Source organism: Anneissia japonica, unplaced genomic scaffold (assembly GCF_011630105.1).
Source record: "Anneissia japonica isolate Jap-2015-1 unplaced genomic scaffold, ASM1163010v1 scaffold2617_len527014_cov191, whole genome shotgun sequence".
Taxonomy (NCBI): domain Eukaryota; kingdom Metazoa; phylum Echinodermata; class Crinoidea; order Comatulida; family Comatulidae; genus Anneissia; species Anneissia japonica.
Window position 1 is genome coordinate 41,989 of NW_022714155.1, and position 13,378 is coordinate 55,366.

The 13,378-nt window shown below is 36.7% G+C and overlaps 4 protein-coding genes across 5 annotated transcripts in view; 3 read left to right on the plus strand and 1 right to left on the minus strand.

Annotated features, from left to right (window-relative positions):
- Positions 1-1,970, plus strand: part of LOC117108897 (glutathione S-transferase theta-1-like) — a 4,543-nt gene extending 2,573 nt beyond the window's left edge. The window contains exons 4-5 of the mRNA XM_033251075.1: positions 594-761; positions 1,024-1,970. Coding sequence (XP_033106966.1) covers positions 594-761; positions 1,024-1,170 — 315 coding nt within the window. The 3' untranslated portion in view covers positions 1,171-1,970. The remainder of the gene's footprint in view (positions 1-593; positions 762-1,023) is intronic.
- A 200-nt stretch (positions 1,971-2,170) lies between these two features.
- Positions 2,171-8,691, plus strand: LOC117108896 (glutathione S-transferase theta-3-like). Of its 2 annotated transcripts, none has more exons than XM_033251074.1 (5): positions 2,171-2,506; positions 4,392-4,479; positions 4,783-4,933; positions 5,453-5,620; positions 6,413-8,691. In XM_033251074.1, the coding sequence occupies exons 1-5, from the start codon at positions 2,464-2,466 to the stop codon at positions 6,578-6,580; spliced, it is 618 nt and encodes a 205-aa protein (XP_033106965.1). In that variant the 5' UTR covers positions 2,171-2,463; the 3' UTR covers positions 6,581-8,691. The 2 variants fall into 2 exon arrangements, with proteins under 2 accessions (XP_033106965.1, XP_033106964.1); XM_033251073.1 differs by lacking the exon at positions 2,171-2,506 and adding an exon at positions 2,993-3,463.
- Positions 7,279-12,553, minus strand: LOC117108895 (2-oxoglutarate and iron-dependent oxygenase domain-containing protein 2-like). Its single transcript, XM_033251072.1, has 7 exons — positions 12,310-12,553; positions 12,014-12,070; positions 11,258-11,368; positions 10,644-10,743; positions 10,113-10,237; positions 9,711-9,968; positions 7,279-9,115 (listed from the first exon to the last, which is right to left on the minus strand). Exons 1-7 carry the CDS (start codon positions 12,433-12,435, stop codon positions 8,852-8,854), a joined length of 1,041 nt encoding a protein of 346 aa, XP_033106963.1. The 5' UTR covers positions 12,436-12,553; the 3' UTR covers positions 7,279-8,851.
- A 48-nt stretch (positions 12,554-12,601) lies between these two features.
- LOC117108898 (unconventional myosin-XIX-like) overlaps positions 12,602-13,378 on the plus strand; it is a 15,467-nt gene continuing 14,690 nt past the window's right edge. The window contains exon 1 of the mRNA XM_033251076.1: positions 12,602-12,780. Within this exon, the coding sequence (XP_033106967.1) occupies positions 12,709-12,780 (72 nt within the window). The 5' untranslated portion in view covers positions 12,602-12,708. The remainder of the gene's footprint in view (positions 12,781-13,378) is intronic.

Here is a 13,378-nt window from a genome sequence, read left to right on the forward strand (position 1 = left end):
ACATATAGAAGTACCGGTACTGAAAGAAATAGTTAGGGCTTTTTGGTGTAAGTTTTATCTTTATTTCAATTAAAATCCATACATTTTTATTTTATTCCATTAATAATAAGGAGGATGTGACCTTCTGAGTTGAGCAGTCGGCTAATCTGTGTGTGCGCTGAACCGTGGAGATCCCTAGGTCCCCGGTTCAATTCCCATCGCTGCCTCTTCTTGTATTTCAGCTGGAGCGCTGAAATACAAGTTATAATAGTGGATGAGACGTTAAGCCGTTGGTCCCGTATGCATTTATGGGCCATGTGCACGTTAAAGAACGCAGTAAACTCTTCGGAAAATAGTAGGGGATTGTCTCCCGGTGTACTGCCCAATCACCACCAGAAGGACCCTACTGGAAATAAGTCTTTTTCTAGACTTTCGTGGGCTATCTTTGGTGTTTACACCGAATAAATCCAATCCAATCCATTGTGCTGACAAGCTTCTATGGCATCATTTGACTTTGACAAACGGATCTGTCCCTCTAAGCTGATGGTTAGTGCAACACCCATGTGTGTTTATATGATATCACCTCTGACATCTTGTTTTATTTTGCACATCAGGTTTTTGCAGTAGTATTGATGGGAAAGCCATGTGACCCAAAAGAATTAAAGCGAAAGATTGGTAAACTCACACCCAGTTTCAAGAAGTTCGAAACCATCTTCCTTAAAGATCAGAAGTTCGTTTGCGGTGAGCAAATATCAGTGGCCGATATTATGGCATTGAGCGAGGTATGGAAAAAATTACAAATATCTAAGCGTTAAGTTAGGTACACAGAAATGGCCTTTGACTTGTACGGTGAAATAAGGAGAAATCAAGCTAGGAGGAATGCCAAAATATTATTAAATAACCGATTGAGTGTTAAAGTTGTCATTGTATATTGTAATTGTATAGTTTATCCGATGGGCATACCTTATAAATAAAAATACATCAGACAAAAAAAAAACATGCAACCAAAGTGAAAAGGTATTATCAAATGTTCAAAAATTTCAGATTGTTCAAGTGCTGACTTGTCCGTCTTGCAAAGACTTCCTGAAAGACTTCCCAAAGATAGCCGCATGGAAAGAGCGTGTAGAATCCATCCTGAACCCCTACCATCAAGAATTGGTTGACCAGATGCAAGCTGTCGCTAATTCTTAGGTAAACAGTGGCTTTCTGATAGATAGGCCTCAGTCGACAACCTGGACAACATTGTTAACTAATAGTTGAGACTTAAGGAGATGATAGAAAGAGAAGAATTTACTATGATACCGCTCAGTCCTATTTAAACTCGGTTCACATTTGAGTAATTTAGACGCCTACAGAAAACTCTACATCGACGTCTAAATGGACCTTTCCGCTAGCCCTGCCCCTTGTTTTTTAATGTCCCACCACAGGCCCTATATGACACGAACCAACAGCGTTTAGGACGATAAGTGCACTTGCAGGACCAGCCCTGCTCGGTCAAGTTTAAAACTTGAATGCCACTCCAGAAAGGTCCATTACTCAGTGTGAAGCCTTCAATGCGCGCATGCTGAGAGGTATCTGCGTATGGTTACGAAAACAGAGAGAACCACTTCAATTAAGGACAGTACCGTATTTGATGAAGAGGTGCATTTTAATTAGCATCTTTTACATGGCCAAATTAACAATTAGCCTAAATAATGATTTTTTTTCCACATTGTTTCCATGTCGAATTAGGGCTATATTGTAATTGTAAATTTATAACTACTATGTTTGTCGAAAAGGTGGATTGAATAGTATACCGTAATAGTGAAAAGCTAATAATTGTTTAAAGACTTCAATACTTTTTGATACAGGGTGTAAATGTTTGTTCGTCGTGTGGATCTGTCTCTCGAAATGTCGTGGTTCATACAGTACTTTAGCGAGTCTGTTCAGTGCGTATAGTCTGAGAATAAAAGAGATATTATTATGTTTGAATAAATCGAAAATTTCAGAAATGCCGTCTTACTTTTTGTGCAATAAAGTGTGGCCATAGTCGTGTTAGATGTAGGTATGCCTATATCCACCAAGTATAAAGGTTATAGCGTGTCTATCTTTCGAAAGAAATGTTTAGAATATTGATTCCGTGTCTTCTGTAGTGAAGTCACCGCCTTTATTCATCAATGCTGCATACATAGTCTACAAACAAATCCAGGGTTTTTCTTCGTGAGACAGTTTATGGCTGTACTTCTCAATTCATCAGGATAACATCCTTCAGTTCCGGTTCATTTTATTGAATGTGACAAAAGTTCGAGGGTTATGTTCAGGGGTGGCACTAGGATTTTCCCGACGGGGGGGGGGGGGGGGTGCCTCCGACGAGGTGCCAGATTTCCCCGACGAAAGCAAAGTGGGCGTGGTCAAGCTTCGATTAAAACGTTACGAAAATGGTCCTGGGGGAAAAGCCCCGAAAATTTCGACAATTTAGGGGTTTCAAAGGCTTTTGTAAATTGAATGAAATCGGCATACCCAGGGAAAGAGATTCAACTGATGAAAGGTAGGCCTACTACAATAATATATTCACACCTTTTAGACACATCCATCCACTAAACTTTATGATGATCCATTTATTAGGATTTGCATACTGATGCTAACAAAACGGGCAGAAAATGGACAGGCAGTTGCACATGGCGGTGGATACATTCTAGGCGGAGTGTGGTTATATATATAAACCTCCCTGGCAGAGGAGGGTTGATACTTAACCTTCCTGGCAGAGAGTACTGTAGTTAATGTACTTTTAAGTTAAAACTTCTTCCCATGGCCAGGGGAGGATCCAGAAATGCCCGAAAGGGGAGCCGATCGCGATAACACTAGTCGGTCCGGGGGCATGTCCCCGCGAAATTGTTGTTTTCTAGACGCTGGAAAATAACCTCTGAGGCGTTTTGGGCGATCCATTTTTTCTTTTCTTTTTTCTTTTTCATTTATTTATTTTTTTTAATTTTTTACTTTCCAAAAAAAAAGGGGGGGGGCGGGTTCCCCCTAAATCCACCCCTGATGGCTGAGGTAAAATGCACAATGTATGAAAATAATAGATGAGATGAGATTAGTATTTTACATATTTTGGTTCAAACAAACGCAACTCCGACAGTTGTATGCGTAAAAACTGACTCTACTAACACAATACCGTATTTTTGGTGAATTTGACAAATTTGGGTGTATGATTTTCTGCTGACTTGTGTCGTCTGACCCAGGCTATTTGCGTAATGTTTGACCCAAAGTACAGCGTAAAACGTGCTGCTAAATAAACATTACAAAGGTTCGAGGGGTCGTGTACACTAGTCGAATAAAATTTAAACATTCAAGTGTTGTGCCCATTTCATGATAGGCCTACCTATAGCCACGATGTCGCTAACGGTTTACTACGATATTTTATCCCAACCATGCAGAGCAATTCTGCTTTTTTGTAAAATGAATGGAATCACATACACAGGGAAAGAGATTCAACTGATGAAAGGTAATAATAACTACAATAAAAATGTAAGATTTGTATCTGCAGTGTATGACCTGCCTAATAATTGTTATACACACTCACTGAATTTTACACTAAGCCAGGTTTCTAACGATCCCGCAGACCGACTTCTGTGTCATTTTGCCTCGATCTGTGAATGGCAGGAAAACGTCTCATCACTGCGTTATAGTACGGTAGTTAAAAATCTAATTAGGCCTAGGCCTACTGTATATCAATAGAAAAAATGTATCATCGACGTCAGGCTGTGTGAATGCCACGTAACCCTAAAACAAAAGAGGCAACCATCCTACTCAGACAGTAGACTTTCCTTTCATGACTCAACTCACTATTGACTAGGGCATATGCTGTCAAATATATGGATGCTTACGTTCTGCTAGACGGGTGAACCGTGTATGAATATTCACTGGGTATATATAAAAATAGGCTCTATTTGCTAACAATTATCAACATGGAGATTCGGTTACCGTATCAGGAAATGTACTTAAAATGACACATGACCTCTTGAAACATGACCGATTACTTACTCTTACAATAATTACTCTTACTCAGTCTATTGCTACTTAATTATTCATGAACCTGCAGTAGTGTCGCCAATATAGCGGCTGTGCCCCACGAGCGGGACACAAACAAAATCCATGGCTTATAGGTCACAGGCTATGTTATAAATTATGAAGATGAAAAAAAAATTAAAAATTAAAAAAATATTAACTAGGTACTTTGCAAAATGTGGTTAATGCACATACAGTATGAGCTTAGTTTCTCCATTGCTAATAAGAGGATAGTAGCCTACGAGTTACTTGTACTACAGTATTACAGTTTTCGGAGACGCATCTATTGAAGTAGGCCATATGCTCCTGATGCATTTACATAAGTCTGTCACTGATGCCAATTATATATATTATTTTATTATTAGATGAGCACAAAAGTGCTGAATATACATTTATTAATCCGGCTCAACTTGTTCCGGCGATCAAAGACGGCGATTTCTGTCTTGGTGAAAGGTGGGTTAACTGATTTCCATACATTACTGTCACCGACGCACTCCTTGATTCGACGAACCAATCAGTCACCAACAGCTGTCGGCAATAGCGTTGTAGCGATTTTATGGAAATCAGTGCGTTTAATATATTCTTAGTAGGTCGAATAAAACTAATTTAGGTCTAGCCTACAAACCGGAAACTCCGATTCGAAATTTAAGCAAAAAGAAATATTTTACACAATCTATAGTGTTCAAATGGAACTCGTCACCGTTCAAAACCTTATCATGGGCTTAACAAAAGTGTTTCTTGACGTTTATGATACAGTGTCGCAATATTGAGGTATCTCGTGGCAAAATACAAGACGTCTGACCACTGGTATCCAGCAGACATCCAAGCCCGAGCACGAGTAGATGCCTACCTGGCCTGGCAACACACTGGTCTTAGAGCACCTTGTCTTGACGTGATGATGGAAGAGGTACGTATTAAATAGACACATTAGTTTGTTATAATGCTCAGAGAACTTAATTCACTATCGCACATAAAATAATATAATAGCGCTCAGACACGCATATCCGAATCAAAGAATATACAGACGTATTTATTCGAATAAACACTCCGGGGCGTTCATTGTTTCAGTTCGTTTTATTTATTCACTTGCAACTTAAATACTAAATTTAATTTATGAGGGGTACAGTTAAGTGACAGGGCAAAAAAAGCTGTACTTTGAAAATGGCCCTCGCCTGTAGGAAAATGACCGAAACGAAAACCTAACATAATGGTGTAAATCCATCGTCATTGAAAGGGGGTTTTAGAGGAGGCGTTTATTCGTGTTTATTCGAATAAATACCGTATTTTATTTTCCAAGATAAAACGATGTTCTAATTTGAATAAGATGCCTGCTAAATTGACATTTTTGGATTGTCACACACACAATATGTTACAGTAAAACTCTCAAATATCGACTTCTAAAATATCTTACCATTGTGTTTAACAGGTTTATTCAGAAATATTGCTTGGAAAGCCTTGTGACCCAGAAGAATTAAAACGAAAGATTGGTGAGCTCAAAACGAGTTTCAAGAAGTTCGAAGTCATTTTCCTGAAAGATCAGAAGTTTGTTTGCAGTGAAGAAATTTCTGTGGCCGATATTATGGCACTGTGTGAGGTATGAAAACATTTCAGTTAGCATGTTTTCAATGGAATGATATAATTCTTGGAAGAAAATGGAAATCAAGAAGGGGCGACGGCCAATGATAAGAGAAGTAAAAAAAAAGCTGAGATACTGTTCATGGTGATGATGGACGTCGATAAGGATGGTGTGTGGTGATATAACATATGTGGTGTTGATATTGATAATCATGATGATGTCAATAATGAGAAGCAGGGGTGGCACCGTAGATGTGCCTGCCGGGGAGGGGTCCCATGTCCTCGATGGAGGGGACTCCCCGACAAGTCCATAATGGGGTGTGGTCGGGCGTCGCTCAAAATCTCTCTGAAGTGATCCAGGGGGCATAGCCCGGAATTCAGGACAATTTCGGGGTTTCAAAGACTTATTTAATCGATTTTAGAGTCTCTATAATATGAAAATAATACATATCTTTTTTTATTCTCCCCGACACCTTACTATTGCAAAGTTATGAGTAAAAGTATTATGGCTTCTCTGAACTAAAGTGTACAATACTACGACATTTCTTAAGCTTACAGTACTCAATTTGACATTTAGCGAGAGTAAGCTGGTATTGGGAGAGCAAGCCTGAAATGTAATCATAATTATAGTAGATAGAGCAAATGCAGCTAAAACGTATGCACTGTTGATGAGCCATAGTACAGTAATTGGGAAAATCGTAGGTCTGTCCTGATATTCGAATGGTCTATTACTAACAAAAGCCGAAAAGTCGTATATGTTGGTTGACAAGGGTTTTATAAAATGCTGATACTGTATACAATTATATTTCAGATTATACAACTACTTGATTGTCCATCTTGCAAGGATATTCTGAAAGACTTTCCAATGATAGCCGCATGGAAGGAGCGTGTAGAACTCATCCTCAACCCCTACCACCAAGAATTGGTTGACCAGATGCATGCAGTCGATCTAACAGTTCCTTATACAGCTTCAGCCTAAGTGTACCTTAAACCATGGAGGTATACCTCCATGCTTAAACTGACAGTTTGTTAATCCCAATATCTTCATGTTTGCTCCCATCAAATCTTTTATCCCAGATGAATATGTCAATTTAATCAACCTCACAGATTAATAAAGTCTATCCAATATTAATTAACCAGATTAATGTATCTATCCAATTTCAATAACATAATTTAATGATTCAATCCTACCCACATGTAATAACTTGGATGGATGTATAGATAACCCTACAGCCTATATGAGACGCTGCATGGGCTTCGAATTTATGAAAAATGTTAGTAGTCTTGAAGTCCCAGTCAAGATTCTGTGCACCAAATAGAGAATTGTCCCACATTACTTTTATATTTTGGAATAGTCAGATTCCCCTTTGTTTGAGACCTTGTCATGTGATGACGAAAAATATTGAGAAGTTGTTGAACTTGGAAATCTGTGTTAATGCTGTCATAAACAAATAAAAGTAATTGAAATTCATGTTGTTTATAAATGTTAAGGATTGCCAATTCTGTAAATAGTGATGCTGTGTGTGGTAATCTGCCTGAATGTGCTATAGTTCGTACAGTTCTTTTTTGAATAAGATGTATTGGTCTTAAGTGTGTCATATATGTACTTCCCCAGACCTCAAGTGCATATGAAATATACTTGAAAATAAACAAAACAATTATATAACAGTAACAAAATTGATGAAGGAATAATTTTCTTTAATTTATAAAGCAGGCCTGCCTTAGATCTAATACTTTTATTTACCTTATTAATGTGCTCTTTCCATGCAAGATTTTTTTCAAGAGTTATCTTAATGTGTAACTGTAGATTCTGCTATCAACTTGTGCTACTTTTATACAAATTGCACCATTTGATTGGACCAAGTCTACGTGTTTACCACGAAAAATAATATACTTAGCTTTATTTGTATTTATTGTTAATTTATTTAAATCACACCAGTCTACAATGTGTTTCAATTGGTCATTTACATAATGTAAGTGAATATTATCATATGAATATAAGGTATTGAATAAGCTGGTATCATCTGCAAAAAAGGCGAGTGTCAAAGTAATTAGTAGCAATTGCAATCATTTACATATATAAGAAACAGCGTGGGCCTAACACAGACCCTTGTGGTACACTACGCGTTAGTGGGAGTTCATTTGATTCATTCCCATTTATACTAACAAACTGTTTTCTATTAATTATTTAAATAATCTTTGAATAAAACAAAGGTTATCCCCGTATCCCCGTAATTTGTATTATTAAAAGTGTCATGGTTCACTGTATCGAATGCATTTTTAAAATCTAAAAATATTCCAAAAACTACATTGTCATAATTATTTTCTCCAACAATTTCTGCGTTAAGAATGTAATAGCAAGTTTTGTGCTATGAGGATAAATCGAATCGGTTTAAGTACTACGTAAGTTCCTTGTTGACTATCTTTAAAGACTTTACTAAATGAGGTAAGATGGAGACTGACCTATAATTTCCTCTGTTAGATGGTGATCCTTTTTTGAAAATGGGAATAACCTTTGTCCTTTTTAGTGCATCTGGAAAATGATAAATTACAGTAACTATATATGTAAGTGGTATAGAAATGTAATTTGCAGCTAGGATTATTAATTTGGTCCACACCAACTGCTTTATTTTTATCTAATCCTATTAAAATATCTGTATACTTCTTCTTCAGTTGTACCATAAAGAAATAAGCAATTTGGATACATATTAGGAATGCCATGTGGTTGTCAATAGGTCTATCATTGATCTCTCTTTCAAGATTCTTTCCAATTAAAACAAAGTAATTAAAGCAATTAATTATCACAATCAGAATGACATATTATAATTGATAACCTTATGGTTTAATGATTCATGTATATAAGCACTGACTCTTCCACCTCTTTCTAATGAATAGTTATTTAACTGGTATAAATCTTTATTTAAAACTTGCAAAACTTCAGAAAGTGCTATAATTTTTAAGTTACTCTGAGCTAATGATTCATAAAATATTTTAAATTCCTCAACATTTTTACTTAGAGGTCGAATATTGATGTGAGATAACGAAAATGTTGATTCAGGCTTACTGCAAATCAAATTAAAAATATCAGAAGAAGAATCAGACTTACAATCGCCATTTATTATATTGTCCATATTTGGGTTTGGCATCATACTTAAAAAATACACCATGCATATATGCTAGGTGATTTTAGATAATTTTTTGTAGATCCGCCTCGGTATTTATGACAATCAACGTAATCTGACATTATAGATCATAAGGCGCAACAAACATCCACTGTTTGTTTTTCCGTTTTTGTGAATCCATCTCCAAAACCAACTGTCTTTATAAGCTGAGGTTTTCGATCACACATGGGGCACAATTTATTCCTCACCCTCGAGGACCGCATCCAGATGATCAGGTTATATCGTTCACCATGTGAAATTGGAAGAGCACCATGCATATGTTGACCACGATGAATCAAGCCATGTGTTGGTTTGTGGCAATACTCGGTGCATTCAGTTTCTTCCAGGCGCAACTATGGAAATAGATAAAGAGATTTATGTCATAAATGCTTGCAGTAAACCACACAGATAATGTGGTGTAGTGCAATTCATTATCATTTTCGCAAACCTGCAAGCCTTTAAACAATAAAATAATATTGTGCAATAATAAATATAATAAAAATGGTAAAGAAGGGTGAGGGGGTAGGGTGGAGAAACAGAAAGGGGTAAAGGAATGAGAGTAGGGACTATCACAGGATGTCTTTCTTTCCTCACAAACATCCAGAGAATGTAATATTCACAATCTACTGTCAAAGCACTGGCTCCTTGGTAAAACTATTCTCACTCGCATCACATTCCACCAATGTACTATAGTCTTCACATATGCAGATTGCACTCAATTGGAAGAAGAGGTGGATGAAGGTGTTGGGGTCGATGAAGGGCCAAGAGGGGATATAGTTGATGAATGTGGAGGGAATTCAATGGTGTGGATAGAAGTGGAAAGGGAGGAGTGAAGTTTTGTGTATCACAGCAGCATCATGCTGGTGTGTGGATGAATGGGGAGTGGATAAAAGGAGTAGAGTGTTCAATTAAAGGGGAGTCTAAGGCACATGAAGACGGTAAACTTACATGACGCATGCCTCCAAAATACAACGACCCTTCAGAAAAATCACTTTCCAGTGATAAGTTAACTGTGACCTCAGCATTATCATAATGATAGTTCAGGGACAAATCTTCCCCTATCTTGTACTTCACAACAAATGCTTTGTGAGAGTCTAGCGAGTCTCCACCCCAATCTGGATACAACAGTCTAGTTATTGGCGTGATGTAACTCAGACGTAGAGGTGTGATGAAATCTTTATCAAATCCCAATTCATTCATCAAAACCTGGGGAAAAAGGAAAGAAATCTGTATGAGAATAATAACAGATACTGTATGTAGTTAATTTTTATTAATACAGTACATGTATTATAATATTCAATTTTGTTCATACTTATATATGCAATAATTGCAGTAATTGTTCAAACTTACACCATAATTGTTCATTGTATTAGGCCTTCCTTTTGGCAAATCTGTGCCCTCAAAATGTTCAATTTCTTCTTTAAATAAGTGACAAAATTCCTCAGTAAACATTGGAAAAGAGTAAATACGCTCTCCTAAACAAGAACAAAATCGCAATTGGCATATTTTTTTTATAGAACAATAGTAATTATATATATATATATCTGTCTCTTATACACATCTAGATATAATCATCAAAGGAAGGTAAATACAGTGTTAGAATAAAGGACATAATAATACATCGTGTAGCATAGCTCTCAAAGAATGTAGTCCTGTAAATAAATGAATAAAGAAATTGTGTAATGAAATGCCTCTGGCGGGACTCAAACCTGCGACCTCTCGCTCTCAAGGCGGGCATCATAACCATTAGACCACGGAGGCTTCATGGTTGAACAGATTCAAATACCACCAGATACACTCCATTACACAATAAATACAGCTAGAAATGCTAGAAACGTTTATACATATGTTTATAGGATTAGGATCTATCAGTTTTCCAACCTTTTTCAATATTGATTCTTTTTAGTAAGTTTTCCTTGGATGTACTGTCCTGCTTGCTAACCTCAACTAGCTCCAGAAACTTAGGGCTCAGATAAGATGTCTATTGAAAAAAAAGAAGTGTGGGTTTTAAAAAGGTGCCAGATCATGGTGCACTTGGAGCTGTGGACAAAAATGGGTGGGGGTGGGAGGGGGAGGGGGGTTTTACCTTGAAATCCCAGGGATTAGTGTTCAACCCATGCTAGGATTTGCTCTTTTTATAACATTTACAATTTCATTTGTTTCTTAAACTATTATTATCACTTAATGCAAGATTAATATTGAAAAAACATAGAAGATACTTAACCTCTTTTTTTAAGAAATACACAGAGTTTTTGAATAAATATATTTCAACTAGTCTCGAAAGTGCTAATTTTGCTTTACCTCCTGTGCATTATAATACTATAGACAGGTTTGGCTCATTAATGAATTTATTGATAAAAATAATGCAAAATTATTAAAGCCAAGCTCCAGAGGGAAAAATATTTATATTTTATACATATGATCTATTTTTCCTGTGAAGCCTGACTTTAATTCATCAGAATAAAAAAAAAGTTAATAAAGTCCCTTTTTTTTACCTGTAACTTGTAAATGTTAGGGTGAAGAGGTGTGTAGCCTTCTGAAATTTTCTGCCGCCTTTCCAAATATTTATGGCCAAGTGATTTTCTACGTTCCACTTCTGTCTTAACCTTGAAGGAAAAAAAATAATGAATACTTGGGTATGCATTAATTGGATGACAAAATAAGTTGTTGGAGCAATTTTTATGAAAATTTGACAAAGTTGAGGGTGCATGGGCTAATACTCAGGGTGGGAATATACCCAAGAATCTACTGATTCACTTTATCACTACTCTCTTTGTGTTTTACATAGAAAGCTTTGCTTGGTACACAAACTTTCACATCATTTTTGAAGAAAGCATAATACTATCTATTGGTCATTTGTATATTATGGGCCATAAGCAGTGAATATCCTGTATGTAATGAAATATAGGAAGGGTAGGCCTACCATTTGGTGAGGATTTTCTTTCTCATTTTGATTTATAACTAAGAAAAACTTCAATAGGTCGTAAGCAACTTTCTTAACTCCATATATCAAAGATACAAAATGCCAAAATCGTACATACTTTCTAAAACCATCCTGTTAATTTATTATTATGCCATCTAGCCTAAATTCAACTATTATTAAAGTATTATTATTATTATGCCTAAATTCAACTATTATTAAAGTATTATTATTATTATTATTATTATTATTATTATTACGTTTATACATATACAGTACTACTGTGTCAGCCTCATTACCAACTGTACTCTGTAATAGTAAACCAGCTTACCTGTTTTAGCACATCTGTATATGCTTCATCAGAAGTACATCCTTTATTTTTAAGAATCTATAGATAGTAGAAGAAAAGGAAGCAAATCAAAACGGATCGTGGAAACAAGTATTATAATTACAGTAGTTTGCTTTAGGTCTAGGCTTAGGCCCACGTGTATGCAAAGCTCACACAACCGTCTGCACGAGTTGTAGCTTCCGTGTACCGTTCTGGAGTTGTGCTGATGGCAAAAAGTAGCCTAGAGAGCTAGAGAGTGCAGGCCTACCTTCCTACTACATCATACATGCTAGGCTTACCTGTCTCCAGTTTTTGCTGAATGTCTCATCATCAATATATGTTACGTGGAGACTGAACTGTGATAAAAATATGTTATGTGTGTAGTAACAACTACACACATAGAATATTTCTTGATCGTCACTCATCTTCCATAATACGAAATAAAAATAAACAAATGTGCTAAGGGCTAAAGTTCAAACATCGTATGGTGGATTTCACTGTGTGGTGTGCATACAACCAAAGAGATGTTGGAACAATAAACAGTCGTCGTTGCCTTTACTGTTTTCTGATTGGACAATATGTATCCTAATTCCAAGGGTCAGCTCTGGCGGTGTATTTTTAAAATTAAATGTCCCATGAACGAAAAGAAGTGTACGCCTAGGCTAGACCCACCGAAGATTGCTTGATTTAAGCAGGAAATGGCGACTGTTTTAACGGAGAAAAGTAATAATATTCAAGTTGAAATTGTCTCTCAAACAAATTCCGAAAGTGTAAGTGAAAATTATGATAAAATATTATTCTATATTGGTAATAAAAGATATGATGAAGTAGGCCTCTAGGCCTAGGGCCTAGTCTAGGCCTGGGCTAGGCTAGGGAAGTTTAGGCCTAGGCCGGTGCTACTAGGCCCTATGCCCTTATGGCTAGGCCTATTTCCTCTAGCAGTACACCAATCAATTTAGTACTACTACAGTCTACAGTAGTAGTCCCTATAGTAAATTGATATTAAAATTACCTTTTTTCAGTACGTACGAGCGGATACTACTTTTTCGACTCATCAAGCGAAAGCTAATTTGAGCGGATGTGTTTATTTGAGTGCAAACTATAATACCAAGGTAATTCAACAAAAGGACGCACATCTCGGGACATCAAAGGTTATAACTCTGGCATCGACATTCTAGGCGCACGTGCGTCCCTACACGCTGAACGTCACAAAAACCATAGCAACCAGACCATAAACCGTACGTGACGATTTACCCACGCGCGTGTTAGTTGCCATGTTAGTCGCGTGTCGTGCGGTGATTACAAAGGCCTAATGATATTTTGCACTAACATTAGACTGAAATATATTCTTCATTTCAACATTAATCT